The 27,138-nt window shown below is 39.9% G+C and overlaps 1 protein-coding gene across 6 annotated transcripts in view; it reads right to left on the reverse strand.

Moving 5' to 3' along the window:
- Nucleotides 1-371: 371 nt before the first annotated feature.
- Nucleotides 372-27,138, reverse strand: part of RAPGEF6 (Rap guanine nucleotide exchange factor 6) — a 138,316-nt gene continuing 111,549 nt past the window's right edge. For 2 of the 6 annotated variants that reach the window (XM_082324318.1, XM_082324317.1), the window contains exons 24-32: nt 25,846-25,869; nt 22,939-23,159; nt 20,324-20,515; nt 18,642-18,776; nt 17,120-17,233; nt 12,493-12,718; nt 9,926-10,437; nt 6,247-6,558; nt 372-4,584 (exon numbers count right to left, since the gene is read on the reverse strand). In XM_082324318.1, the coding sequence (XP_082180444.1) occupies nt 4,559-4,584; nt 6,247-6,558; nt 9,926-10,437; nt 12,493-12,718; nt 17,120-17,233; nt 18,642-18,776; nt 20,324-20,515; nt 22,939-23,159; nt 25,846-25,869 (1,762 nt within the window). In that variant the 3' untranslated portion in view covers nt 372-4,558. The remainder of the gene's footprint in view (nt 4,585-6,246; nt 6,559-9,925; nt 10,438-12,492; nt 12,719-17,119; nt 17,234-18,641; nt 18,777-20,323; nt 20,516-22,938; nt 23,160-25,845; nt 25,870-27,138) is intronic. The other 4 variants (XM_082324321.1, XM_082324320.1, XM_082324319.1 and 1 more) reach the window with 3 other exon arrangements.

The following is a 27,138-nucleotide window of genomic DNA, read 5'->3' on the forward strand; positions in this document are numbered from 1 at the left end:
CCCAGCTGCTACACAGCGAAGGGGACCAACACCAAACTCGCTGGACCCCAGGCAGCACCTGCTCCAAACCCAGCTTTGGACATGGCTGGGGGCTCTGATGCTACCGGGGGCTCACTCATCCCCACACATGTGCATGAGATGCTCTTCCAGCTGCTCCCCCCACTGTGCAAGCTGAGATGGGGGGAGACAAAGCCAAAACCTGAGGGGCCATTGCTCACTGCGAGGACAAACATCACTCGGCGGCTGCTCCTCGCCAAGCCTGGGGTGACCAAGGGTCCCGCCAGGCTCTCCCCGGCTCCACACCAACTCGGCTCCCGTCCTCTGCCGGCTGCCAGAAAAGATCTGCTGAAAACAATTAATGTATGTAGATAGTTTATTGATTCCGACATATTAATAGACTGCATATTAAACAGTACTTTTAAACATTCTCTTAACCAAAAATATAACAAATATTTACAATCAATCACTCAGTAAAAATACAAAAAGCATACAGAGGCACTGTCTTTCTAAAAGACATAAGTGTAAGAGGTATCAAAAAATAGGAGACGAACATTGCTTATTACAGAATACTTTATAATCACTGACTTGTGCAGTTACAATTGCTATTGGAATACCATTACATCTGTGCAGTTTTGCCAATATGCTCACATATTTAGAATTTAATTAATACCAAGCTAAACTGCATTCCAGGTATATCAAAAATAAAGATAAAACAATAAAAAGCACAACATAAGCAAAAGCTGGGTTGGGAATTCAAGGTAGATTACCCTCTATACAAGCGTTCTAAAATATAATGTGTAAAGCTTTTCTAAAGAGAGCGTATCCCTTTTTTCTCCTGTTTTTGCGAAGGCAGTGGTAAGTCCATCCTTTAAAAAAAATTCTAATTCTAATGTTTTATAAAAACTTAAATGACAGGTTTGTATTTCCACTGTTGCCTGCGATGAAATGACTTGGGAGATGATGAAAAAGAGGTTTTGCAACACCACTGATGCCACGCAGGCTCCTTCTGCAAGTTGCATCGCTGACAGGTTCAGCCCTTGGGGAATGGGGACACCCTCTGCCTCCGGCGGGTGCAGGCAGGGTGCAGGCAGGGTGCAGGCAGCCCTCGGTGCACTGTGCACCCCATCCCAAGCAATGGGTTCTGACCATCTCCCAGTGAAGGAGTTTGACAGAGGTGAGTGAGGCTTATGCGAGTAAATGCAAAGCAAACGAGCCAGGAAAGCGACACGTTGCCTATCGTTAGCAAACATCCAGCCATTCCTGCGCGTGCACGTTGCAGAAATGTGTGCTGCAAATACCTGCAGACATTGCCTTTCCATTACTTTGTATATCTGGGAGATGAAACCAGTACTCACATGCTCAGTGATCTCACTTTCCCCTTTCTGCAGCTGGAGAGGCCAATTAAAGTTTACAAAACCGCACTGCTTTTTCAGGAATTACTTGGAAGTTTAAGATTTATAAAGCATAATGAAATACTGTATGGTTAAATCACAAATAGCTGAAACAGATCTTTCACCCGCAAGTCAAGAGCAAACAAACAGCAGAAAGCGAGCAACCTGGGGTACGGCAGTGGAAGAACGTGACATGAGGCATTTTTGACTGTTCACTGAAATCAGGCCACGAGTCAGAGGAACCCAGTGGAGGCACCAAGTCAGGAATCTGTGATCCAGAAGACATCACTTCAATAAAGCAGTGTACAACAGGTACTAACCACCATCTTACTTCGGTCTGAATTACTGAAAAAAGGGATAATGTCTCTTCAAATCCATACCCGACACACTACATTTGGCTATCGGCCCCGATCAATGTGATCGGTTGATTTAAAAACAAATAAACAAACAAAAATCCCAGCAAGGACCAGCAGAGGCAAGCCACACTGTGCGAGGCAGGAGAAGCAGAAGTAGTAGCTCATTTGTCCGTAGTTTATGCATGATTTATTTACACCAGCTGTATTGGATATTAGGAAAATATGATTGGCAGACTTTCACTCACTTTAAAAGCTTTTCAGTGTCCTGAAAAGCCCTGCAGAACAGACGGATGCTGTTGATGTGCAAACACCACGTTTCAATGGGCGATTTATTCAACTGCTCTTTCTGGCTGCCAGAGGAGCCCCCAACCCTGCTCCCCGGAGGAGCTTCACTGTATCCCCAAAGACAGCACTCAGGTTCTCAGGGCAAAAGGAAGTCACTTCAGTAACAACCCCTCGTCCCTTATGCTTTTGTTCATCAGGCCAAAATAAACTACAGCTCAACACCCGAGGCCACGGGAACTGTATGATTTAATTTACCTGGCACAACACAGATGATTTTCTGATGAAACACAACGCCTGTTGCACACTTCACGTAGAAGTTAACAAGCAGCTACTGTTGATGGTGGGATTGCTAGGACTTGGATTTACATCCCACAAAAATATCAATTTAACACTTATCAACATTACATGTGCTGAAAATAATCGCTCTGCCCTGCATTGCTTTGACACTTAACATTAATCTGTATTCATTAAGGCCTGTGCAGGTTCATTATATTCATTAAGGCCTCAAAAAAGCAAAATGCATTTATGATGATACACCTCGACTGATTTTTTAGTATTTTTTTTTTTTCAACCATTTGCTCCTCAGATACTTGTGCCAAAAATTCATACAGCCAACCAATTAGTTATGAATTAGGCATCCCTTCCTCAGCACCGTTGTTCATATGTCTTCCGAATTCCAGTCAATATGGGTAAGTTCCAGCCACGCGGTAATATTGAACCTGGCACCGCTACGAACGCAGACACAGGCTGGGTCATACACATTCACCCGGTAGCATCAGTCCCAAGCTGCTATGGGAAAAGCACATCAAAGGCTTTGGGTTGTTTTTGGTACTTGTGTCACTTTCAGAAAATGTTGCATTCACCTTGCACCCCCTGCACACATACAGAAAAAAAAAACAACAACCTTAAAGCTCTTCACAACTATGGATATAGAAATGATTTTTGAGGCACTGTAAAAATGACAAACATCATCTTTCTAGCTCAGGCTGTAAACATCACAACAAAGATTTACAATTAAATGTTTAAATACATATTCACACATTCATGTCCAATTTTAACACTAGAATGGGGCGTCATGTGCTAGAAGAAAGAAAGAAAGAAACTGCAGGTATTTCCAGTTTTACCCCTCTGCGCTCTGGCTGGCTAAGCAAAATCAAACAAGCAATTTATTTGACCATAGTCAAACTAGAGGATCATGTGTTAATACTCACTGGCTGTAAGTCAAAACTGTCATTGACATGAACACTACCAGGATTTTTATCTAGGATTTAAAACAAAATGTTTTGAGATCATCTGTATTTTCCAGATGAACACAACAGGGTTTTTTTTATCCCATCATAAAACGCATTACACCGTCACATAAGCATTATGTCTAATATTCAGTTTCACATTTTACTGTGAAATGGAGGTGATTTATAATTTTTTTTTTCTTTTTAAAGATAACCTTTGCACCTAAATCCTGTGCAACTCTGGTAAAAGGCCAGAACGCGTGGGATGATCTTAAAACCCACAACACACGGTTTAGTTTTGGTTTCTAGCAACGCGCTTTGCATGCTGAACTCTGCAGCACAAAACCTGGTTAAAGCTCTTTTGGGAAAGCTTCAAACTCCCCTAACAGCTCCCTGTGAGCGACGGCTTCCACATTTCAGACGATTACTTAATAGGGGAGGAGAGCACCAACTACTGCCTTAGTTGGCTGGCAGCTAAAAAATTTCCAAAAACACTTCAAGGGTGGAGGGTTTTTACTGTGTCCGTGTAGGAGGGGAGCAGCAGACGGCAGGGCTGCCTGCCCGACGCACACCACTCTGCAGGGCTTTGTGCTCCATTTATATTTAATCTAAAACCACTAAAATCTATGTATTTCTGCACCTGATAATGTCCCGTTTCTAGTTTTCTGTGTTTATTTTGAAAGCACAACAGTTTAGGTGTAGCTAATTTACTATCACATTGACTAAACGTTTATATTAGCCAACCAGAGCACTCCCAACACAAATAAAAGAAATTCCCATTAAAAAAACCATTTAATTTAATAAATTATTTTCAGATACTTCAGCAGCGTCCTTTGCTTTTGCTGACATTTTGATATAATTTTTTTTGAAGTTCATAAAATAACACTCTTAGACTTATAATGGTCATGTAGAAAATAACACCGATGGAAAACTACCAAAGGATTATATGGTGTCATACAGAAGAATGCTTCCAAGTTTCAAGTGGTGGTGACAACTGGTCCTCCCAAATGCATGAAGCCTGGTCCATCTCCGGATACCAATGTCGGTATCCAGGTAGTCAGTACACTCCTTGAAAACGGTTTTCTATTTCACAGGCAGAAATAGCTTTCTTAGGCGTTGGTAGACTGAAGGAAGGTAGAGAGACGTGATCCAACCCGTTCCGTCTCGTTCATGACAGAGGCAAACACAACGTTTGAGGTTAGTAGCAGCAAGTTGTTAGCGTTCGCTAACAGAATCATGTGGTCCTTTTCCCCACATCCCTTGTGTTGTGAAGTCGTTTACATAAATAGCCCGATGGTTAGACTGCTGATACTTGTTCATCTTCTGCAAAACAAAACAAAACAAAAAAAAGAGGAAATTATTCCATCAGTCCCCTGCCTTGGACACAGAGGGTACAGAACAGTACCCAGCTATTCGATTACAGTGGTTCTGTGAAGACTTCACTACTTCATCGTGATGTTTTCACTGTCTTAATGATTGACCACGACACATTCAGTATCACCATTTAACAAATCCTCAAGTAGTCTGAGGTATTATATCATACAATAAAGATGTATTGCAAAACAGATAATCCCAGATCCTCCAAAAATTATTAGCATGCAGCTCCCAGCATCCCAAAAGCTACTGATTTGGGAAAAAAGCCAGTAAATTACTTTCCAACATGCAGTGAGCATTGTATCCCAAATAAAATTAACCAGGCACTTTAAAAATAGTAAAACAGGTGTATCTAAAAGTGTATGGTTAAATTTAGTTTAGGCAAAATTCAGATTAAAATGTTTGAAGCAATTACTTCCTTATTTTTACATCAAAAACATTTAATATCATGACTGAATTAATGCTGGGCAACTTCACGTTTTACCATAAGTTTGAATTGCAGTACTAATATATATGTTAAATACTGTTTATATATTTTAAAAGGCCAAGATAGGATCATTTTGCATCAGAAATTGTTTTAATCTAAATCCACGCTCATTTTAAGCCAGACTGATTTGAAGGAAATGACCACAACATTCCAATAAAAAAAAAAAAAAATATGAGTTCACTAGCAAAGGGTACAGAGAGATCACATCAGTGCATAGGTATTGAAAGCAAATCAGCAGATAAACAATTAAGTAGAAATTCCCCTAACTGGAAGTTAGTTTTGACACAATATAAGAGCAGTCTTTTTCAGAAAAATCTCTTGCATTTTGGTCACCTGAAACATGCCATGCTCGGCAGCATTGGCTGTTGCTTCAAACAAGATCATGAAGAATTTAACTGGAAGAGACACTGTCAGGCCAAGTTGGGCTGAGAAGTCAAGTTTTATTAAATGCACTTTTCAGAAGAACAGAAATTCACTATTACTTTGTTCAACATTTTTAAACCCAATCTCCAGAAATCTCTGTTGAGGAATAAGGCAGCTTAAGGCTAGCACATGAGAAGACAAATGTGAAACAAGTTAAGAGTTGTACAACACCCCACCAAATCCAAATTCAAAATACTCGGTTTAGGTCATCATCCTGATGCCGTCCTAAAACAGCGGGACATCAGTTAATCAACCCAGAGAGGCTGGAGTTTCTCTGCATGTAATTTATAGCCTGACAGTGCCCCTGAAAGTCATCATCAGCACTCAGAAGGGACAGATTTTAAAGAAAAAAAAATAGTATCTACATGCTCTTCAGTGTCTCAGTTGTGCTTTGGGAGACTTCATAGATATATTTATATATATATTTATTTATATATAAATTTAGAGTCTGTTTGGTGTCAACATGCTTTTTCTAAAGGGAAAGCATTCTTTTTTTTTTTTTTAAAGTGTATATACATGCATACATATATGCATGTGTATACAGCCATACAAACATATTTGTATATTTAGAGATTAATCAAGTTTTAATCTCCAAGAATGACCAAGAGAAAGCCCAGAACATCGTTGTGAAGTAAACACTGCACAGACCAGATTCACACAGCAGTTCACTTAACATCTACCGAGTCAGGTGTTGCACATACCATCCTCTTCACTATCTGCGTCAGTCATATCTGCTAGTTTGGGGTTGGACGGCTGCCGACTATGCCACTGTGGCATCTTCGATGAAATACAGGCCACCGGTTCACTACCGAGAGAAGCTGATGAAAGTCTAGAGAGGTCACTGTGCAGCATCTTTGACCTCTGCACTGCCACACTATAGTCTGGAGGTTTTAGGTGTGGGTGGTGGGGCGATCCTTCCTTTATGTCCGCTAAAGAAATCCCCATATATCCCGGAGGGGTGGGCGGTGGCTCCCTATACCTATCGTCCTTCTTAGGTGAGGTGACACAGTACACTGGCACAAGAAATAAGCAATGGAAATGTTAAAGAAGAAAACAAAGGAAACAAAACGTTAAAAAATCATGAAATGTTACAATGGCAAAACAGAAACTGATAACAAAATGCAAACGCAGAAACACTGGTTATAACGACAGCAGCAGATATTTATGCTTTCATTTATGTTTTCTACTTATTTTAAGAAGTCAGAGTAGCAACAGAACCTGTGAACTCATTAGGCAAGATGCCAATCGAGCGGAAACAGGGCTATAACCTTCTCTACATTCAGCTTGGAATTGCATCCCTCATACTCCCCACTCCTGCGGCACCGCTCCACCGCAGGATGCTAAGGAGCTCTAGGGTACGGACGGAGAGCCAGCATGGCAATGCTGCCGGCCGAGTCTGCTCCCACTCTCTGTTACAGGCTAGGAAATTGAAACAAAAGAAATTAAGGCAACTAGCCTGAAGTTACTTTGCACAGCGTCCTAGAGACTGATAGCAAGAACTGTTGGTTGACTGCAACATCATCCACTTCATCACCCATCAGTGGCTTAACAGAAATTCATTATAATAAAATATCACTGTATTAATTCATGTGTAATAAGACATTAAACCATCCAATACGCTATGCTATAGGAAGAAAAAAACCCCTAGTATCACATGAAACTGCTCCTATGAGGCAAACTGTATATAAAGCCTGCATTCATTATTTTGCACTTTCTAATAGCGAACAATGGCTTATCATGTCCATAGTTTCCTTCCCCGTTCATCAGCAGTCCAGGTCACACAGGCTCTCAAACCAAAGCTTAACTTTTTTAAGTTCCCTCCCCTCCCACCCACCCCCAGGTCTGGGGCTCATGTGCATGTTAAATTGGGCTTTTTCCATGTACATGTTGCAACAGGAGAGTTTCAAAGCTAGGGTAATATTTAAAATCAATTAGTTAAGTGAATTTGCATTTTACTTGTGGATAGATTTTAAACAGTGCATGTTCATTACAGTTTCATTTATTTCAGCAACTGTAATATTTTCTTATCTTACAAGAGTGTGAAAGGGTGAAAATAAAGGAGTATTTCTTATTGTGTTGGGGACTTGAGAGAATCTGGGTGTTGGTGACTTCTGAGAATCTGGGTGTTGGTATCAGGAACGAGAGCTGGTTCATACCTGATGGCCTTGGTTCATGCTCGATCTTATAGGAAAAAAAAGAAAACTAAATTCACATAGTCTGGGTTTTATCAGATACACGTGGGTACAGGCAAAGATTTATACTGCTGATTTATAGGAATAATTTTAATTTAACTAGCATTTAACTGGGCCCCTATGAGAAAGCAGGGGAAACGAAGGAGGCTTTCTTCTCCCTGAAGGGATAGGGAAGGGCTGGGTCCTCCAAGCAAACCTCCCACCTTCGGTCGTCTTTGGTTTTGCAGAAGGACTGATGAGGGTGAGTATATTCTCCTTTAAAGGAGAAAGCTTCAGGCTTCCTAGAGCTCATATCTAGCCTACTGTAATAATGGAAGTAGGAACAATGTGCCCTTTTGTAAAGTTCCAATTCATAATATTTTACAAATTCTATCAAAATAAAGCATTCTAAGAGTCCACAGCATTAAGTGTCCATAATTTCTGTCACCCACCCAGTCTCAGGAGGTTACAAAACCCTTTCACAAGGAACCCTCCTTCCTAAGCGGCTGATTACTCAAATATTCACTTTGTAAAGAAAATAGGGTGAAATTCCACACACTGGTTAAGGCAAACATAACTAAAAGGCAGCAATATAAATTTTGATGTCTACTATAGGCAGAAGTAATGGAAAAGCTTTTCCCTTTGGAAGTACGGCAATGGCACATCACCATCCCACATCATCTCTGCTGGTAAAGCAAAGGTTGCAGCTGATAGAGATGTGCGTGAAGTTATGAAGCCATCGCATTTATGGATTCTGCCAAGACCACATTCTGCCATTAGTATGTGGGCAGTGCCTTTCCGGCTCCATTTTAAAGGTATTGGGCAAGAAAGCTTGTGCCAATCCTTTTGGAGAACTATTCAACACCAGCAATCATTAAGCAAACGAACTGAAGATTCTTGTTTTGTTTACAATGTCCTGAATTCACAGAGTCATTACAGACTCTGGCAACAAGCTGTTTGTAGAGAATAAGCAAATGGTGAAATAAAGTGAAAATATCTTTGGCATATTGTATGATGGTGAAGAGCTAACAGATTAGCATTTGCAAAACAGAAGTTATATCCACCTATATCAGATCTTTGCTTAAGTAGACATATGCATGCTTTACTGAAGCACGTTGCTGAATGTTTCCTACCAGCGTGCTATGACTGCACAAAGGAGGCAAGCTATATGGTGCAGTATGTAAAAAGAATGATAAAGAAAGGGAAGAGCTGCGAGCAAAGACAGCGTGCACTGAATAGCTAACAAGCCATCTCCTAAAACAGCTCAGAGGCTCATGAGCATTTTGAAAGGCTACAAAGGCAGAGCACATGCACAGGAGCGAGCTGTGAGCAAGTTTTCTGCAAGGCTCCACCATGCTGCCTTTCTTCTACAAAGCCAAGGAGGAGGAACGCAATCCAAGACCTCCATCCTAGATGTGATGTTTATTCAGGCAATTACCTTTGATAACATAAACGCCTCTAGCAATCTAGTCAGTAATTAAATTGCATTTCAGCTGCACCTTTGACTTACAGTCTAGAAAGCTTTGCACTCCATGTTTTATCTTGTTCCTAACCCAGTTCCTTCAGTTTTGGCTGCTAAACCCACTAGGACAGGGAAAGAACATCTTGCTTGGTAGAACTATGCATCTTTGAAAAGACATTTTATAAGCTTTTCTCCTTTCATTCATAGCCAAACTGCAGTTGTATAACCAAATAAATGGCAGTTTAGCACAGCAAAGTTAGGAAAGGAATCTGCTTTGCCCTTGAGCTTCCAGAGACCAAAGCCCTGTGGATGAAAGGCACCCCAGCTCCAGAGAGGAGCTCTTCCCTCTTGGGTTCATGGAAAGTCTGTATTATATGGACTTCAAGAAGCCATGCTCACTGCTCCTTGCCAGAGGAACGTCTACAGTGATGAGTGTTTCCAAAATAGTCCATAAAAATAAAAGGTCATACTACTGAGAGGAACTGCTTGACATTTTCATGAAGACAGTTCTCCTGCAGACCCACACAGGGATTGGGAAGCATGCTGGTTTATTATTTCAATTTTCCTAATGCAAAAGAAGGTGGCCTGAAAACACACTGTCTGTGTAGTGTTCTGATTAAAACCAAATGTACAGCTGAATTTAACATGCCATCCAGCCCCCAGACCTGCTGATGTCACTTCTTAACAACTTGGTATCAAAATGAAAAACAGATGTAGAACCTTCCATAAGCTGTTGGCTTGGCTTACCTATCAGGCCTTTTTCTGTACTCGAAGTAACAGTTTTGTAAGTTGTATCAGCGCCTGGTTTAGAGTCCAAAACCTCAGTCTGCTCTGCTGTAGAGTTCTCCAGCCCCCTCCGCTTAATTGTCCCATAGTTTGTTTCATAGGTGTCCGACAGTGAGCTGGAGGAGGCCCAGCTTTGCCGAGACTGATCAAGCTCCACACTGGCTTTTGACTGCCTGTTGGTTTTGGAAAAGGCTTCAGAATACAAATAAGCCTCCTCAGAGTAACAGTTTGTGGGATCGACTTCAGCTATAGGTCCGTCCAGCTGGGTGTGACGGTAAGAATTGAGGAGATCCCAGCTCTTCTGGTTTGGGATATTCTGGAAATTGTCATGAGAACTACTTGAGCATGAAGTCCAGCTTCCCCGGCCGCTATCTGCTGCCTCTACCGTGATATGTTCATGGGAGATCTCCTCGTTGCTCATGGAGGACGTGAAAGCCATCCCTCTGATGAGAGCAGGCCTAGTGATTGACCAGCTACATTCAAAAACAACAGAAAGCAAGGAAAAAAAAAAAAAACACACACACTCATAAGCTTTTAAAATAAGAGTGACATACTCTGAGACAATTATCTGGTTTTAAAGGCAACTAAATCTCTGGGTTTAAAACAGGTACACAGCAAGGTCAAGGCACACGGAAGCACCAACAAGAGACACCGTTATTCCCAACTCATTACTGCACACAGCAGCTGGGCAGTTATTCCCAAGGGAATAACAAGTCTGCAACAGGCATTTACAGGCTTGACCCCAGATCCTTAAAAATTTGGTCCACAGAAGCTTTCCTCTGTCAACCACAGCAAGACAGTGCCTGACAGAAAGCAGAGGAGTAATTGCCTCTTAGTTTCAGGCTACTACCACCTTTTTCTTTGCATTTATAAACTAAAACCAAAATAAATATTTAGAATAAAAACCAACCCCTTCAGTGGCAGCAACATAAAGCTGTTTAGACAGAGCAGAGTTAGTTGTCTTTCAAGAACATTTGGAAATATTGGGCATAAGCAACATTTGTGAAAACGATCTGGAGTGACAGATTCTGAAACCCAAGCACAAAATTTCTTGTTTAAAGAAACGGCTGCTGAAAGCTCTAATCGCTGTCAATACATAAGTAAGGGCAAATTAATACATAATTAAGGGCAAAAAAATAAAGCCAGGTTTGCATGAATTTAGAATACATGAAGTTAAAATTGCTAGACATTATTCAAGTCTCTTAACTATTCCTGGTTATGTTAACAAATGCATGGACAGCACAACATTAAAATTTAACACTATCCCTCGGCAGTTTACTGACACATTGTGAAATTCAGGAACATTTCTTAGATATGTGCAAACAACTTTTTTCTTACTTGCTTTTTCTAAGTTCTAGCATAAAACCTCCTTTCTTCCCTCCAAAACCCACTGAAACTAAGGCATAAAGGAACAACCATAAATCATGAACAATCTTTGAATTTGCAAAGAGAATAGTGAGTTTAGACAGCAGCAGTGTCGTCGTTGCAATTCACTGTACGTCAGCCACCACGGAAGGTGGCTTTTCATAGCCAGTACCAAAGGTAACCCACAGTAACCTGGTCCGACGGGGCATTTCGCTCAGTACACTGAGACTGTTCTGACTAAACATGTTCTCAGCATGCATTATGCTGTTTCGAAAAGGGAATTACTTTGGTTTATGAAGCACACCTTTAAATTCCCATTTTAGTACAATGAAATAAACCAAATCACTAATTTCTTAAGAGCTGCACCACTTTAGCAAAGCATACACTAAAAAGCTTTTTTTTTTACAGGGGAGAGAACACCACAGAATTAAAATCAATTATACAGAAACAACACATATCTCTTTACAGAGTTCAATCATTAAAAAAATTGTATTGCTTTAGAGATGAGCTGTAAAGATTACAAATGCAAGGAGCATCTCTCATTGACTTGAATCCACAACATCTGAGGACAGGAGATGCTACCCCAAGAAGATTCCCACATACTAAATCTTATGGATCAAGGCTTAACATCTAGTAAGACAAAACCAAAAACTTCCAGTTCAAAGCGCCATCTCAGGACAAGTTCTCATTGTGCTAAAATAACAAGACCTTTTGTGTGGAAACTCTCAGGAAGACAGTGGCAGAAAGCTTCCAGTCTGCCTAAGCAACAAATGATAATAATAAAATAAAATCCTTAAAAATCACATTAGAGTATGTTAAGTGACTGGCACTTCTGACTCGGAGAGAACTGGTAATATCCTGTCTTGTTCTGCTGTCTCTCACTACTGCACTGCATTTGTTAAGTATCATCCTAGCTTTTAACATATTTGTAGTCTGCTGCAAGAGATGTCCATCTGAACCCCACTGATGGGAACAAGCTGTTGTCTACTCAAGTAGTATTTCCCTTGGGAAAACAGGCTCTTCCCATACAGAGCAGCCCATGCTCCAGCTTCTAGCAACAGCTTAATAACCACAGTAGAGTTCATAACAGTGTCCCGACCAAAGCTTCGTTACCCCTTCTGACACCAGGACACCAAGCCCAACCAAAACCAGTTGCATCTTACCCTGGGCATGGCTGGCCATAATCAGCCAGCGGCTGAGGATGCTCTTTTCTCTCTGCCCCCCCCGAATCCACCACAATGAGAGACTGGGACAAACTCCTCTCGTCCTGCAGCGCTGCCGACATCGAGTCCACTGAGCAGTTGCTCACGATGCTGGACCGGGATGAAATCTCACTGTGACTGGAGTCCGAGAAGTTATCAGACTTAGTGGAAGGTATGAGGGCATAGCCTAAAGGAGAGGAGAAGAGAATATCTTGGTCAAAGAGCAATTCGAGTTTATTAGTATGACAATGAAGTATTGACACACACATTTCAGCAAGGATATTTAGAAGAAAAAACAATCAAAGCCTGTTTGCATACAATCAGTCCACTGGCATATTTAGGGTACTAAAGCTTTTAGCATCTATCAGCATCTAGCACTGTAATTTATTAATGCAAGTCTGGTACCAATAACCTACCTGCAACTCCACTACTCTCCAGACCAGAAGGTTAAACTTACATAAACAGGATCCACAGTTGCAGCATGAATAGTAGGTGGATAGATCAGGTCTTTCTGATTCTGCAAGCGCTGAGTCCTCTAGTATAAATGCAGTGCATTTCCCACTATCCCTCTGCCCTACTATCATGTGAGACTCAAAAAAGATTTTGGCAGTGGATGAGGAGATGCTGACTAAGGTAAAAGCCAGCTATTAGCACTCAGGGATTAGCCATATGGTCCAATTCAGTTGTATTATCTGTTCCAAAAGTAACAGAGAAGGAAGCAAAAGCAGGAAATACAACTTTGGCAGGAGCTGGACCAGACATCAGCGTTGCTCCTGCAGAAGGGAAACAGCTGAAAACTTCACCAGATTCAGAGCAAAATATATAATGCATTTTCTCTGCTTGGCTTACCCCTACCCTCAAATAACTCCTTTTGAACACAAATAATGTATATAGCCCCATATATCCACCACCTCCTCTTCCTAGTACCTGGAGTGCACATAAGAGAGACTACTATGGACTTCCATGTGCTCTGGCTACATATATCCTGTAGACACTTCTGCTGGCATAGCTGAAGTCATTCCAGATGGGACCCTTGTCCCCAGACTGCATCAGAAAAAGCCCTTAGTATGGACAACTTGCCTAAATCATTTATTTTGATGACCTTAGAGAATCAGGGAAAGAATTGAAGTGAACTGAACTCAGCAAAGTGCATCTGGTCTGGTCTGAGGGAAACCACACTCTGAGGTCCTTCAGGTTTAGTGACTGGTCTCCCTCCACCCAGGGCAACCTAAAAGTTGAACCATGTATCTAAGAGCATTGTCTGAACGCTTCTTGAACACCGACAGGCTTGGGGCCATGACCACTTCCCGGGGGAGCTTGTTCCAGTGCTTGCCCCTCAGTGAAGAACTTTTTCCCTAATATCCAATCTAATAATAATATCTACCACCGCACACCAGAGAAGAGATCAGCACCTCCTGAGGAAGCTGTAGACAGTAATGTCTACATCCTTCAGTCTCCTCTGCTCTAAGCTGAACAGACCAAGTGACCTCAGCCGCTCCTCACAAGTCATGCCCTCTAGTCCTTTCATTTTTGTTGCCCTCCTTTGGACAAATTCCAATAGTTTTATATCCTTCTATTGTGGAGCCTAAAACTGCATACAGCACTCGAGGTGAGGCCACACCAGTGCTGAATATAGCGTGACAATCTCTTCTTTCAACCACTTTGCTACACTGTGCTTAATGCACCCCAGGATACGGGTGGCCCTTCTAACTGTCAGTCAGGGCACGTCGTTGACCCATACTGAGCTTCCCATCCACCAAAACCCCCAGATCCCTTTCCACAGGGCTGCACTCCAGCCTCTTGCCCCTCGGGTCTATACGTATGTCCAGAATTACACTGTCCCAGGTGCAGAATCTGGCATTTGTTCTTGTTATATTTCATAGAGTTGGTGACTGCTCAGCACTCTCATCTATCAAGATCTCTCTGTAAGGCTTCTCTCTACCCTGGAAGGAATCAACGACTCCTCCTAACTTAGCATTGTCGGTGAGCTTATGTGCACTCAACTCCCTGTGTCCAGGTTATCAGTAAAAACAGTGAAGAGCACTGGCCCTAAAACTGAGTCCTGAGGTGCACCAACAGTGACTGGCCATCAGCCAGATGGTACCCCATTTACTACAGCTCCTTGGGACAGACCCTTCAAGCCAATTGTTCACCCGTAGTATTTTGTACGTGCTGGTCATTTTGTCCAGAAGGATACCGTGAGAGACAGTATCAAAAGCTTTGCTAAAATCCCAAATACCCACATCTGCTGCCTGCCCTTTGCCTTTGAGGTGGGTAATTAAAAGGATATTAAGCTAGTAAAAGGCATGACCCAGGCTGGCCTTGACTCATGACCGCATTGTCTTTCAAGCATTTTTCAGTAACCCCCAGAATAATCATCTTCATCATTTTACCTGGCACTGAAGTGAGACCAACAGGCTCATAATTACCAGGGTCTTCTTTCTTGCCTTCCTTGAAAACTGGAATAACATTTGCTAGCTTCCAGTTGACTGGGACCTTCTCCAGAGTCCCAAGATGATTGATAAATAACTGAGGGAGGTCTCACAATAACATCAACTGACTCCTTCAGTACCCTGGGATGAATCCCATCAGGCCCCATAGACTTCTGTGCCTTCAGTTGCAGCAGCAAATTTAGGATGTTCAGATTTCAAGCTCTCTGGAGCATTCATCTCTTTAAATAAGTCCATGCACCATCTTACGGGCAGACCAAAGTTCATTGTGTTGTGCTGTCAGGCAACAAAATCAGGAGGTGTCTGTTAAATTGGTTTGTTTTGGTTTGGTTTTTAAATAAAAAAAAACCCAAAACATTTTGCCTGGAATAACACTCTGGCCCACAGCTGTGGCTTGCTCCCCTGTATCTGAGGGCAAAAAGTCTTGGATTAATGACTGTGGTGTTGGGGTTTTTTTGTTTGTTTGTTTTGTTTTGTTTAATGTAAATATTTTTTCCCTTTCAGTTCCCAGTGGGTTTCTCTATAGAAAATCCACTGCATGTCAGGAAATACACCCCTGCCTTCACTAGGAGAAAACAGTCTATGATATGCCTTACATGATGTGCATAAAACTACACAATTAGAAGCTTTATTTGAAAATACTGGATCATCAACTGCTTCATGTATAGGTAAACAAGCATCTGTAAATTAACCAGAACATGGTCTTTCTTTACAGGAGACCCTATTAATACACTGCTGACACGGTCCTCAGATAAGCATTTTTTTCCAAATTCCTGCCCATCACTCGATTTCTCACTTCATTTATACCTACATGTACCTTTGAGCTGGGCTGCCATATATTTACATCAATTAAGTGAAAATGTGAAATGACCAGGCAGTGTAAAAGCCATGTGAGACACACAACTTAATACAGAAGAATGATTAAGTCCGTAAAAAATACAGAGGTCATATAATATGGCATCTGGAGCCACTGGTATACATGTCACTGAGCATACAGCTCATCATTTGAGAGATTTCCCAGCTTAAGCTTGATTGTTGCTGTAAGATTTTTAGAGCAAATATGAGCATTAAATATCAAGACTATCAAACTAAAGACCTGAACCTTATGAATATATAAAAAAAAGTATTTAAGACCAGCATTTTTAAGTTTAAATTTCGGTTTCGTTTCCTTTGACAGTAATTAATACCTCATATTCTTTACTTTGTCTAATGGACTCCTTAAAATTAGCACAACTGTACTGCAGTAAGAAATGTTCTCACAGTGTGCCTTAATTTTAAGACAGTCTTCTTCAAGAACTTCAAAGACCTGGAGAACAGAAGGACTCCTCTTCATTAAAGAGATTAACACTATCTGAAAGCTGAGTCATTAAATAACAGCACATGTATATAAACAGACTAAATGCAAGTCTTCACTGGGCTGAAAAGGTTAGCAGAAGATGTGACCAATGCAAATATACACCAACGCTGGAAGTAAGCAGCCGATTTACATCATATGAGAGACTATCTGGCGTCTAATTAAGACAATGTTGCAGAACTTACTGTTTCATTGGCATCTGCGAAACACTAAGTAACAGAACTGCCACTGTACCTGTTCCTTGATTTTTCTAAACTTCACATTATTGTCTTCACTGCACCGTAAAGGTGATTAGCTATAAATAACTGACACAAATATCTGGAAGGGAAGCACATTAAACAGCTTAAACAATGAATGCTGCTAAAGTAACTTAGATAAAATCAGTATATCTGACACAAAGTGGACATCATAGTCTTTCTTCTAAAAGTACATCATATAGTCTTCCTTCTCCTTCTAGACTTCATGCATAGGCAGTAAGATGTCCACAGATCACTGTTGCTATAGATACTTGCTGTACTCAGAGAATCACTGTCTTTCTCCTTTTGGTTTTCGCTCCCTTCTGAGGCTTCAACGTGCTCTGCTTCCCTTTTTGCAGTAAAAGCTGTTCTTTCCCTGGAGAAGCTTCTTTCCCTAAGTCTTCTAAACCGGGGTCCCTTCGTTTTCCTGTGCTCATGCTCAGCTTCTGCCTTTTCACTCTCATCCTCTCTTTCTGCCTTTTCACTTATGTCAGAACTGTCTCTTGCTTTGCAAATCATCCAAATTTTCTTTTGTAAATAAGCCCCACCTATTCCGTAGCTGCGCTGTCCACTGTTCTTGTTGCTGGTTTCACTGGCGAGTGATGAAGAAGAGCCAGAGAGATTCAGCTGACTGCAGTTATCCGACCTTTGGATGTTACCAACTACAATAAAGTACACACAGGCAGATCTTGATAAATAACAGCAAAAATAATGTCCCGATTTTAAAACATTTTTTTCTTCAATCCTATTTGCATACCACTTTGGTATAGCTCAAAAGAAAATGAAATCTACCATAAAGTGGAATGTGTTCATGCCTCAAATTATGTCTTTCAGCTGTCTGTGAAGCACCTAATTTTAGTTCAACGAGCTGTTAGCACGACACATACAACAGGGGTATGGATCACCTCAATCAAATTAGATCAGTGCTAAATATATGCTGAAAGCAAGTTGAATTAATGAAATAACCCCAAAGAAACAAAAGACTACTTTCAAAGAACCAGATGGAAGTTAACAAAAATAACATGTTTATAAGTGATGCTCAAAAATCTCAGTGGAGCTAGGTTTGGCAACCTAAGTAATTAAGTTTCTTAAACATATGCTGTGTTTAAGTAAAGTAAGTGGCATTCTCCTAAAGAAAACAGTATCTTGTGAAGGCAGAAGTGGACGGACCAGCATGATCTCCCACTGAAAAGGGTGAGAAGATGCAGTAAGTCACCATGCCATGCCATGCTACTCCACTGGCTTTGGGCTGTCAGTGAGTCAAAAGCAGCACAGAAGGGAGGGAGAAATGCCTTACACTGTTTGACACTGACCACACTGGCTGACTACAAAGTGGTGTTAAGAGATTTCAAACGAATTCCCATCCAAGGCTGACTAATGATGAAGTGATGCAGGTCTTTTAAGACGAAGACATCAAAAATAAAGGGGTTCTCGGGGCATCATGATAGACAGGGACGTATACAAAGCCCTGTGCACAAGAACAAAAAATATGAATAGTGACTCAAGGATTCAGATGGATGCAATACTTTTGCAGCTATCAAAACCATCTGTTTGATGGTTTTGATAGCTGCAAACTATGACAGCATTTTATCTCCAGCTTTATCTAATCACCTGATATTCCAGCTACCTTAGGCAAAAACATAGGATGTCTCAACAGCCACGGTTTCTGTGCAACACTGCTGTCTTCAAGAAATCCCCAGGTTTGCGAATCCCATTTGTATAACCGGCCACCCTAAATCTGAACTGATACACTGGCGGGTGTCAGTACTTAAGATCTATTGGGAATTCTGTCAGAAGCACTTAAGCAGTTTTTAAGAAAACAGTCGTTCCCCTTTTTAAACAGTAGATGACTTTGAAAGCGAAAACATATAAATACATTGAAAAACTATGTCTCTTCATAGAAAGACATGATTCTATTCTTGACGTGAATATTCTAAACTACTACTTCTCTTACATGTCATTACCAACAAATATTCCTGCCACTGCCCACCCTCGTTTTAGTACAAGACAGGCACAAGTTCCCGAGACGGACGCTGACGTGCGCTGTGAACATTCATGCAGCACACATACCTTTGCGTGGAGAGCCCTGAGGAGAAGCAGGTGGGCTGGAGTGCAAAGAAGATGCCATGGACATAGTGTCATCTGTTTGTTTCTTACTACTTACTTCCTCAGACAAGCTTAATGACTTCTGTGGGGAGCCTGTACCTATGAAAACAACAGAATCATTTACTGCATATTATTCTTCCTTCAAGTTAGTGATATCTCTTTAAACTACAAATAAGCACCGTGTTGAACAACCACTGGAGTATTCAGGAAAGAGAGGAGCAGATGCTCAGATGAATTCTGCATGCGGAGGCAGTTTCCATTTCAAATTCCGATCACATCAGCAGTGGCCACTGCTACTGCTGGCTGCTCATCTGAAGTATGTTGAAACACGCAGGTCATAACCGGAACCATTGCAACAGATATACTAGTCATGGGTTTGGCAAAGGACTAAAAACTGTAAACATATAAAGCTTGGAGGAAATCCTTGCCCACCCTGTTGGGACAGTGTTAAAACCAATCTGTGTCATAGCCAACAAGTCAGTTCAAGATCTTCTGAATCAAGGAGTTCTCAAATCAGCACTCATGGGCACTATACACAACTTAGCAAGTGTAGCAAAACCAGTGGACCACTGTACTTTGCAAACTGATAATTTGGTATTTCTTGTTCACTGTTAGACCACCTTGTAGAGGACATATTTAGTGTCCTGAGGAGTTCATTTAAGTTCTCAGTAGTTTGTTAGGTCAACACTGAACACTTAACACACGGGAATGAAGAAATACCTCTCAGCAAAGCTTCTGGAACATATCAAGTTGCACAGGCTTTTAAGAGGAGACTTGAAATAAGTACTAACTGCAAACACTGTTTTATATGCTCCAAGATACTGTTTTCTGAAACTATTTTAATGGATATTGATGCTCAACGTATCATAGAATCATTTCATATCATTTACTAACTGCAACTAACTTTATTTAATAACCCACAATTGTAGCTTTCAAATTATACAAGTTATGCAAATAGGTCATAAGTATTTTAATACATAATACTACTTTGCAACTAGCAAATTTAGAAACAAAATTCATGCTCGCTAGGAGCAACTAATAACATATGTTGCTCCATTTGACAATAATCTTATTCTAATGGTATTTGAGAGGTTAAAATATTAAATGTCTGATCTGTTTCAATGATTTCACCTAAATATAGTATACTTCATTTTGCCATGAAAAGAAACAAGCAATGTTGTTCTACTCTGTTTGTGCGAGATCCCTTTAGAATGCAGAAATACGCAGTAAAAGACTTAACACTGTTTATCTGACCTGTTTAAGAGAGAGAGAGAGATTAAGATCACTTTAGTTCAAAGGTGTTCTTTAGTTCAAGGAAAAAAAAGATGTCTATATACTTTTCAGGTATATAGAAAATAAGCACTGTCACAGAAAGCACTAAGTTACAAGTAATGAAACTAAAGCAAGAGTGTATTTGGAGCCAGCACCTTATGATTAGCTGTTTTAAGAAAAGTTATTAAAAATTGTGCAAATGACTAAGTAAAGGGCATGTGCTCTTAAAACACAGTAATACGCTTCAGCTATTTTCAAGTGAATGAAGTAAATGAAGCATAACAGTATCTCAAATAATCCACCCAGCTACAAACAGCTCCTCCCTCTTACTTAATTTATAAAACTCTCCAGACAGGTGAACTGAAGATACTCACTGAATGTGACATGATCCTTTGTCAGTCCCTTTTTCCTGCTGGGATATAAATTCACAGTTGGAACCTGAAGAACTTGACTCATCCTGTTTTGTTGATGCTGATGGGCTTTAGTGGTTTGGCCAATTGATCTCATGGGTACTGGAGACATTTCTGAGGATTTCGCTCCTCTTCTCTCACTTAAATTCTTTGTCACTGTTATGGAAAAATTGCATATAAATATCCTCCACTTTGAATTGCAGGATTATTACACTCATTCTGAGTACAACCATCCAGACAAAGCAACCACGGTATGAAGCAGATAAAACATATTTGAAACCATTTCTATTCCAAACACACCTATGTCGTTACACTGAAGAAGCTGTTACGTGAAATGGCATTAAAAAATCTAAACTCTTTCAAGTGTCATAGAGGTACTTTATCAAAAGACAAAAAACGTGATTTATTTCCACCACAATTAAAGTCCGTATTTTAGATGTTTGTACAGAAGGTGCAAAAGCATAACGGCACCTCCTTCAAAATTATGTAATGCCAAAGGGAGAAGGAACGGTTATTTTGCAATTGGCATCAAACCTTTCACTAGGTGGCACAATTGATTTGCAACACAGGACGCCGAGTCAGTTTCTGCTTTAATCACACAGCAATTAATCAGCGTTGAGGTTAAGGCCATCTGACTTTTCCTTAAATTCCCTCGGAAAAGCCTGGATTGCAGCATTACTGCTGCTCATTCCTTCTGCAAGCAAGGCCAGGAGAATCTTACTACCGAGATAAGAGACTGGGGAGCTGTACCCCCTGCTTTTCTGGATATGTGCAAAAAAACCTATCTGCACAAAAACAATCTGCAAAACCATGTACCAGGCTCCCTGATTCAAAGCTACTTGGTCAAAATTTAAACGTGGGTAAATGCACCAAGTGCGGAGGGTCTCCCTCGGGAGCGGTTCAGTGCTCCCACTCTGCGTGGGGGCTGGCGGTTCCCTCGTGCTCCGCATCGTTCCCCCATCCTTTCTGCTAGCTCTGCAAACTATAATATCAACCAGATCAATTACCTGTGCTTTTTTGTTTTGTTTTTCCCCAGTTTTTAAAAATAGGTACTTTAATAATACGCCACTCTACTATATATTTATTTGTATATCCACTTAACCTTCATTTTCCCTTTTTGAAGTTTAATAACAAAAGGACTTGATTTGCCTAACTACATGGAGTACAACAGTCAGTATATATTCCCTATTTTTATTTCCAAATATCTATGGCTAGCACTGTGCAAACAAGATTTTAAATGATTTATTTAAAACAACTGAAAAACAACCTCCTAACATTTATGTTTGTCTCCTGGGCATAGTATGGCCACCTGTTATGTTTGCACATAGATCATCTATCAAGAGTTCATACTGACATGCTTTAATTTATTGTTTCAGTGGGGGCAGAGGAGTAAAGCATAAAACCCACAATGGTGTCACCTCTAAGTAGAAACATTCTGTGCTATTACACATCTGGCTGAACACAGCACAAGCAGAACACCTCTACTGCCAATGTACGATGACGTGCATATTTCTATTCAGAGCTACCTGTGATTTCTGGCCACCTCAGGCACAAGGCCAGTGTGAATACACAGAATTTAACATTTTTAAAAAGGGAGTCAAGTATGGCCATTTCCAGGATTCCTACATCAGTGCTACTTAAAAGGAAATGTTAAAAAAATTTGCATAGGAAGACACCTTACAAAGTAACAAAGATTTGCACTCTTAATACTGGATAACAGAAAGGGCTTAAAATTTTATCTTCAAGATGCCATCTCCTAGTCATGCTTTTAACTTAGCTCATCAGAGACAAAACTGTATTTGAGGACAAAAAAAAAAAAAAGTCTTAAAATGCTGCATTTGGGAAACAGACAAGCATGAAACATTATTTTGATTAGCAAGGTTGCTACTCTTCCATTTTGAGACAAACTTACCTTTCAAGCAAGTGAAAATTTCTAAGGATCAAAATAAAATGCAATTACCATTTCTCATTTTTAAATAAGAATTTACTGAACTGTGCAAGACAGCAGGTCAGATAACAGTTTAGCAGCAGCAGTTTAGTTAGGCACTTGCACAGGAGTTCAAATTATGAAAACTGTCCTGCTGTAGCCCTCAATTTTTGACTGTCAAGCCACGTCAATCCCATCAGTCAATATTGACCTAACTTCTCCTTCTCAACAATCTTCGTTTAGTCTAAGCTGTAATCCATTGCAGTTTCTATATTGATTTTGTCTCTTTTCATTTTCTTGCTGTTCATATGGTAAACGTTACTTTTATCCTTCCTAATTCTGTACAAGGACAGCAGGGCAAGAATAGAGCTAATGTGCTATTGAATTTCCTTCCAGGCTGATGAAAAGACACACAGTTTAAGAACTATAGGTCAAAACAGAAAACATCACTGAAGTTGTCTGAGCTCAACCAAGATCAGAAGATAAATGCTGGCTTGCTGAAACTGTTAGTACATAAATTGACAAACAAGCACTTAAGAGTATTTTTTCTTGAAGGGAGAAGAGAAAGATCTTAAATGAGTATTTCTAGGGAAGGAACAAGATCTTTATAAATTTTATAGATCATGCCACTGTTCTAGATCACTGTACTTACGAGTGCTATACGCAGGCTCACACTGAAGTGACAATATTTGGATCTTTTCTTCATCTGTCTCCACATTCAGGTTGGACAAGTACTGCTTCACCTTCCTCGCCATCTGCGCATCCTCATACAGCTTCTTGGCATTCAGAAGCGAGCTGCGTCGGGCACGTTTTTTGTGAGCGCCTCCCTGTACATCCAGCATGTTCGAGTTTGTGCTGCCCTGGCTCAGAGATCTATAAAAGAAAAGAGTAAAGCAGTAAATTTTTAGTTCTCATCAGCAACGAGGAGCTACAGTAGCACACGCCAAAGCAGATTAATACCAATAATCTTCAGTTAGGGCTATTGCATGCTGATGCAAATGAGTTAAAAAGATGAACAGCATTAAAACAACACTTGTCTTAAAATATTCTGGTAAATTGATAGCAGCAATTTGAGTCTAGAAAAGGATTGCACATGAAAGTGTAGAACTAGCAAGAATGAGGCGCAATGCTGCGTAAAGTACCCCTTTAGCTCTGCTAATGAATTGCAGTCTTGTTCTGCAAAACCCACGCTATTTCAGCTGCGGATTGTAAGAGCGGACAAACTCGATAACTTTGTTCGTTTAAGGCATCTGGTACCCGCTGTTTGCATCAGGCTTACAACAGAAACCTCTTGCAATTCAGCTGAGTACAGAAGTGAGTGACTAGTGTAATCCTCTTAGAAAACTGAGCTTCTGACTATGTTTAAATAAGGGGAAAAATTACATTAAATATGCAAAGTACATTATAGTACGCATTTAACTTCTTTCTCCAATAAAGTAAAAACATTCACTGAAGAGCAGCTCATTAAAACAAAGGTTGGGAAGGGAATGATAACATACATATGCCCAGACTTGGACAGACTTGCACCTATGAAAGACAACGTTCTTCAATGCTCCTAATTTTGAGCCGCCAATTCTATGAGCAACTGAAGCAAAAAGAAATAATCCCCAAACGGTTCATGTATATCAGTTACTCTCCCTGACAGTCACTCCTATTCACACTGAATCAGTGACCAAACAACTGACCTTGGTATAGTTCAAATATCCACATCACCTCTGTTTCAACTGTCAAAAGTCCTATGGCCACACCAGTCCCAATCCATTTTTTAATAAATGGAGATCACAGTACATGTTACACATAAATTCTAATGGAAAGTGGCAATAAAGTTGTTGAAAGTCAGTTGTTGGGTATTTTTTTAAACATTCGGAGGAATACCTTTATTTTAAAAAGCTAAATTATTTGTAAAGATGTTTATCAAGATCTTGGGTGCGTTTACAGAATCACAAGTGGCAGAATAAACAATCTCCAGCACAGAAGAGCCCTAACAGCTAAAAGAGTCAGCATGAAACATATTGTTTGAGGAAGTCTAAGGAATTGAGCACACTGAGCTTAAAAAATAAGAAACAGTAGGGAACAGCTGACCACAATATTTTCAAACATATTAAATAAATCAATTTAAGAGAAAATATAAGCTTAAAAACTGGCTGAAATTTATAGCTTAATTAAATAAAATAGTAATGCTATTATAGGCAAAGAGCAGCAAAAGGCACGACGGACTGTTCACACCTATTCAAACCAAGGGGGCACTCCTATCTCCTACGAATAAGAACAAAGCTAATATCTACTATATAATGATACAGGAAACTACTCCATGTGTATTTTTAATGATATAAGTATTTTATTTCTTATGTACACACTGTTTTTCTTTTAAGTCTGGACTTGACTTTTTAAGGCAATTTAATTCAATTTCCTTTAAAAATTATTTTTCCTAATTCACTTGTGTTCACAGTAATCCCAAGGGTTAGAAATTATGGTGGCTCCAGTTGGCTCCTAGGTATTTTTCCCCGTGAGCTGCAGTGTGAGCGGTTGATTGCTGGCCACCTAACGCTGCCAGCCGAGCTCTCCTGCACCAAGGGCATCCACATGTTGCTGATTTCGCATCATGGCCTGGTACCCAAACCTGCTCTCCCCAGTTTGTCTAGCACAAGTCCTGGCACTGTCCCCATCACTGCTGGTGGGGGTAAATCCATTCTCTGCACAGAAATTCCTGGATACTCTTAGCTGACAAATCGCGTTGCCACACCAGGCTTCCTCTGCGACTTGCAAAGCGATTGTAGGGAGGGCAAAGCACCGTGAGCATTTCTGGCCCCATCCTCTATGCAAAATGTCGACATACTAACGTATCGCTGGCTTTAAACCAGATGCCCGCAGTATGAAAAGAAGTAGGTTTTCAAAGTGCAAAGGCACATAGGCTCAGGTACACAGATAACAGTTTATGGGCAAAAATACACATAAGAACACAAAATACGGCTACAATGTCATCTTAAAATCACTGCCATGTGTCAGTCGGGAATTTCATTAGCCAATCTTAGTAGTCTCATTTCATTATCCAGTCCTTGCATAATCAAGACTCCCAGTGAAACCAATGAAGATTTTGGTATATGAAATTTGAGATACATTTTAAACATATACTAAAAATAAATACTTTGAAGCTTGAATTCAAACTTCAGGGGGAAAACGAGTATATCATTATCACAATTCAAAGTGTCCTTATAGTTTAAAATGCAGAATGGCTTAAACTTTTCTGTTACATGTTAAAAAGCAAGTTATTTGTTTCCCAAAATAGTTTGCCTTCCAATATAACTGCACAGCAGGGGTTTTTTTATGCATAAAGCCAAAATTCAAACAACTTATCTAGTACACAAAAGCAACTCAGAATTTTTATAGCTGCAGTATAATGTTGACTGTAACCCCTTATTCCTGTTTTCCAAAAAATACGTATTGCAGGGTTAATAAAATGCATGCTGTATTTGAGATGCATGCACTAACGAGGAGGATGCAGTATGTTAAGAGTTGCATAATCCTTATTTATCTTAGTTGCATTCATCTCTACACTTACCCCAAACTTCTCCACCTCTTCTTCCTGTAAGCAAGAGCCATATACATTGAAGCATGTATTTGAACAGAAAAGCACAGGAAAAAAATAAAACAGTTGAGAGTCAGGAAGAAAGATGTAGACAGGAAAGAACAGAAAAGAAAAAATTTCTATACAGCAAAATTCTTCTCAAACAATAACACGATGTTTTAATGGAATGCAAGGGCAGGACTCAAATACTTTAATATGGAAGAACATCTATCAGTTTTTTGTTTATTTTTAAGTTTAACCTATGAATTTAAAAACCAAACTCACATTAAATTTTCTTGTTAAGTATTTCCCATATGTCAAATTCAATTTTGATGGAGGGAGTGAAAACTGTTTAACTTGTTCATATTACAGAAAGTGTGGTTAAATTAATTTATTCTTTGCATTAGGACTGCCGTAAGCTTATGAGAAATCATCATCAGTATTCAAGTTTATGATGTTATTTTCTCTTGATTGCTTGCTGGAAAACAAGCTAGTTGCCAAATACATGCTGCAAAACTAGGTGCTAGTAATGAACTTGCTAGCAAGTCTCATGTTACTGCTAACAAACATCTTTTCTTGTTCATTTTTAATCTTCAAAAGCATTTATTGGTGCTTCATAACACAAACTGATAGATCAAACACCAGAGGCAATGAAAATGAATATAAATGATATGAAAACATGGAATTATTTTCTTTTAATCTTTGGCACTATTTCTAATATTAGATGCCTCAGCATTTTATGTCAGTGTGCATAATTTAAATTATGGTCATTAAAATGTGTTCTGTAATTCTGAATAGTGTACTAAAGGTAACTATTTACTATTAAATTCATTTAATGATTAGACTTCATTAGGTCTTAGAAAGCGCACAGGACATCAGGGAAATTTATTTATAGACTGACTTCATCTGTGAATGCCAACATTTCTGAAAAGCAATCATAGCTTATCGGTAAGTAGCTCTCTAACTTTATGTTAAAAAGGAAATTTTGCTAATACAAATCCGATAGTATGAAGGTGAATCTTCACTTTGAAACGAATCCATCTTTCAACAACATTAACAAGGGATCTGTTATTTTTGTCTCAAACCTCAACTGGACCAATTTTAAACAAAATACTTATGTTTCCTGATAGTCAGCCATGAAAACAAAAACCAGACAAGATTCATGATCGTCTGTGAATCTTGACCACTGGAAGACCCCAGGGAACCAAATCTCTATGCTCTTATATACACTACGTATCCTTGCATACGCTATTTCCTTCCAGTGCACAGATGTAACTGAATTCATAA

This window comes from Platalea leucorodia (assembly GCF_965183815.1).
Source record: "Platalea leucorodia genome assembly, chromosome: 11".
Lineage (NCBI taxonomy): Eukaryota > Metazoa > Chordata > Aves > Pelecaniformes > Threskiornithidae > Platalea > Platalea leucorodia.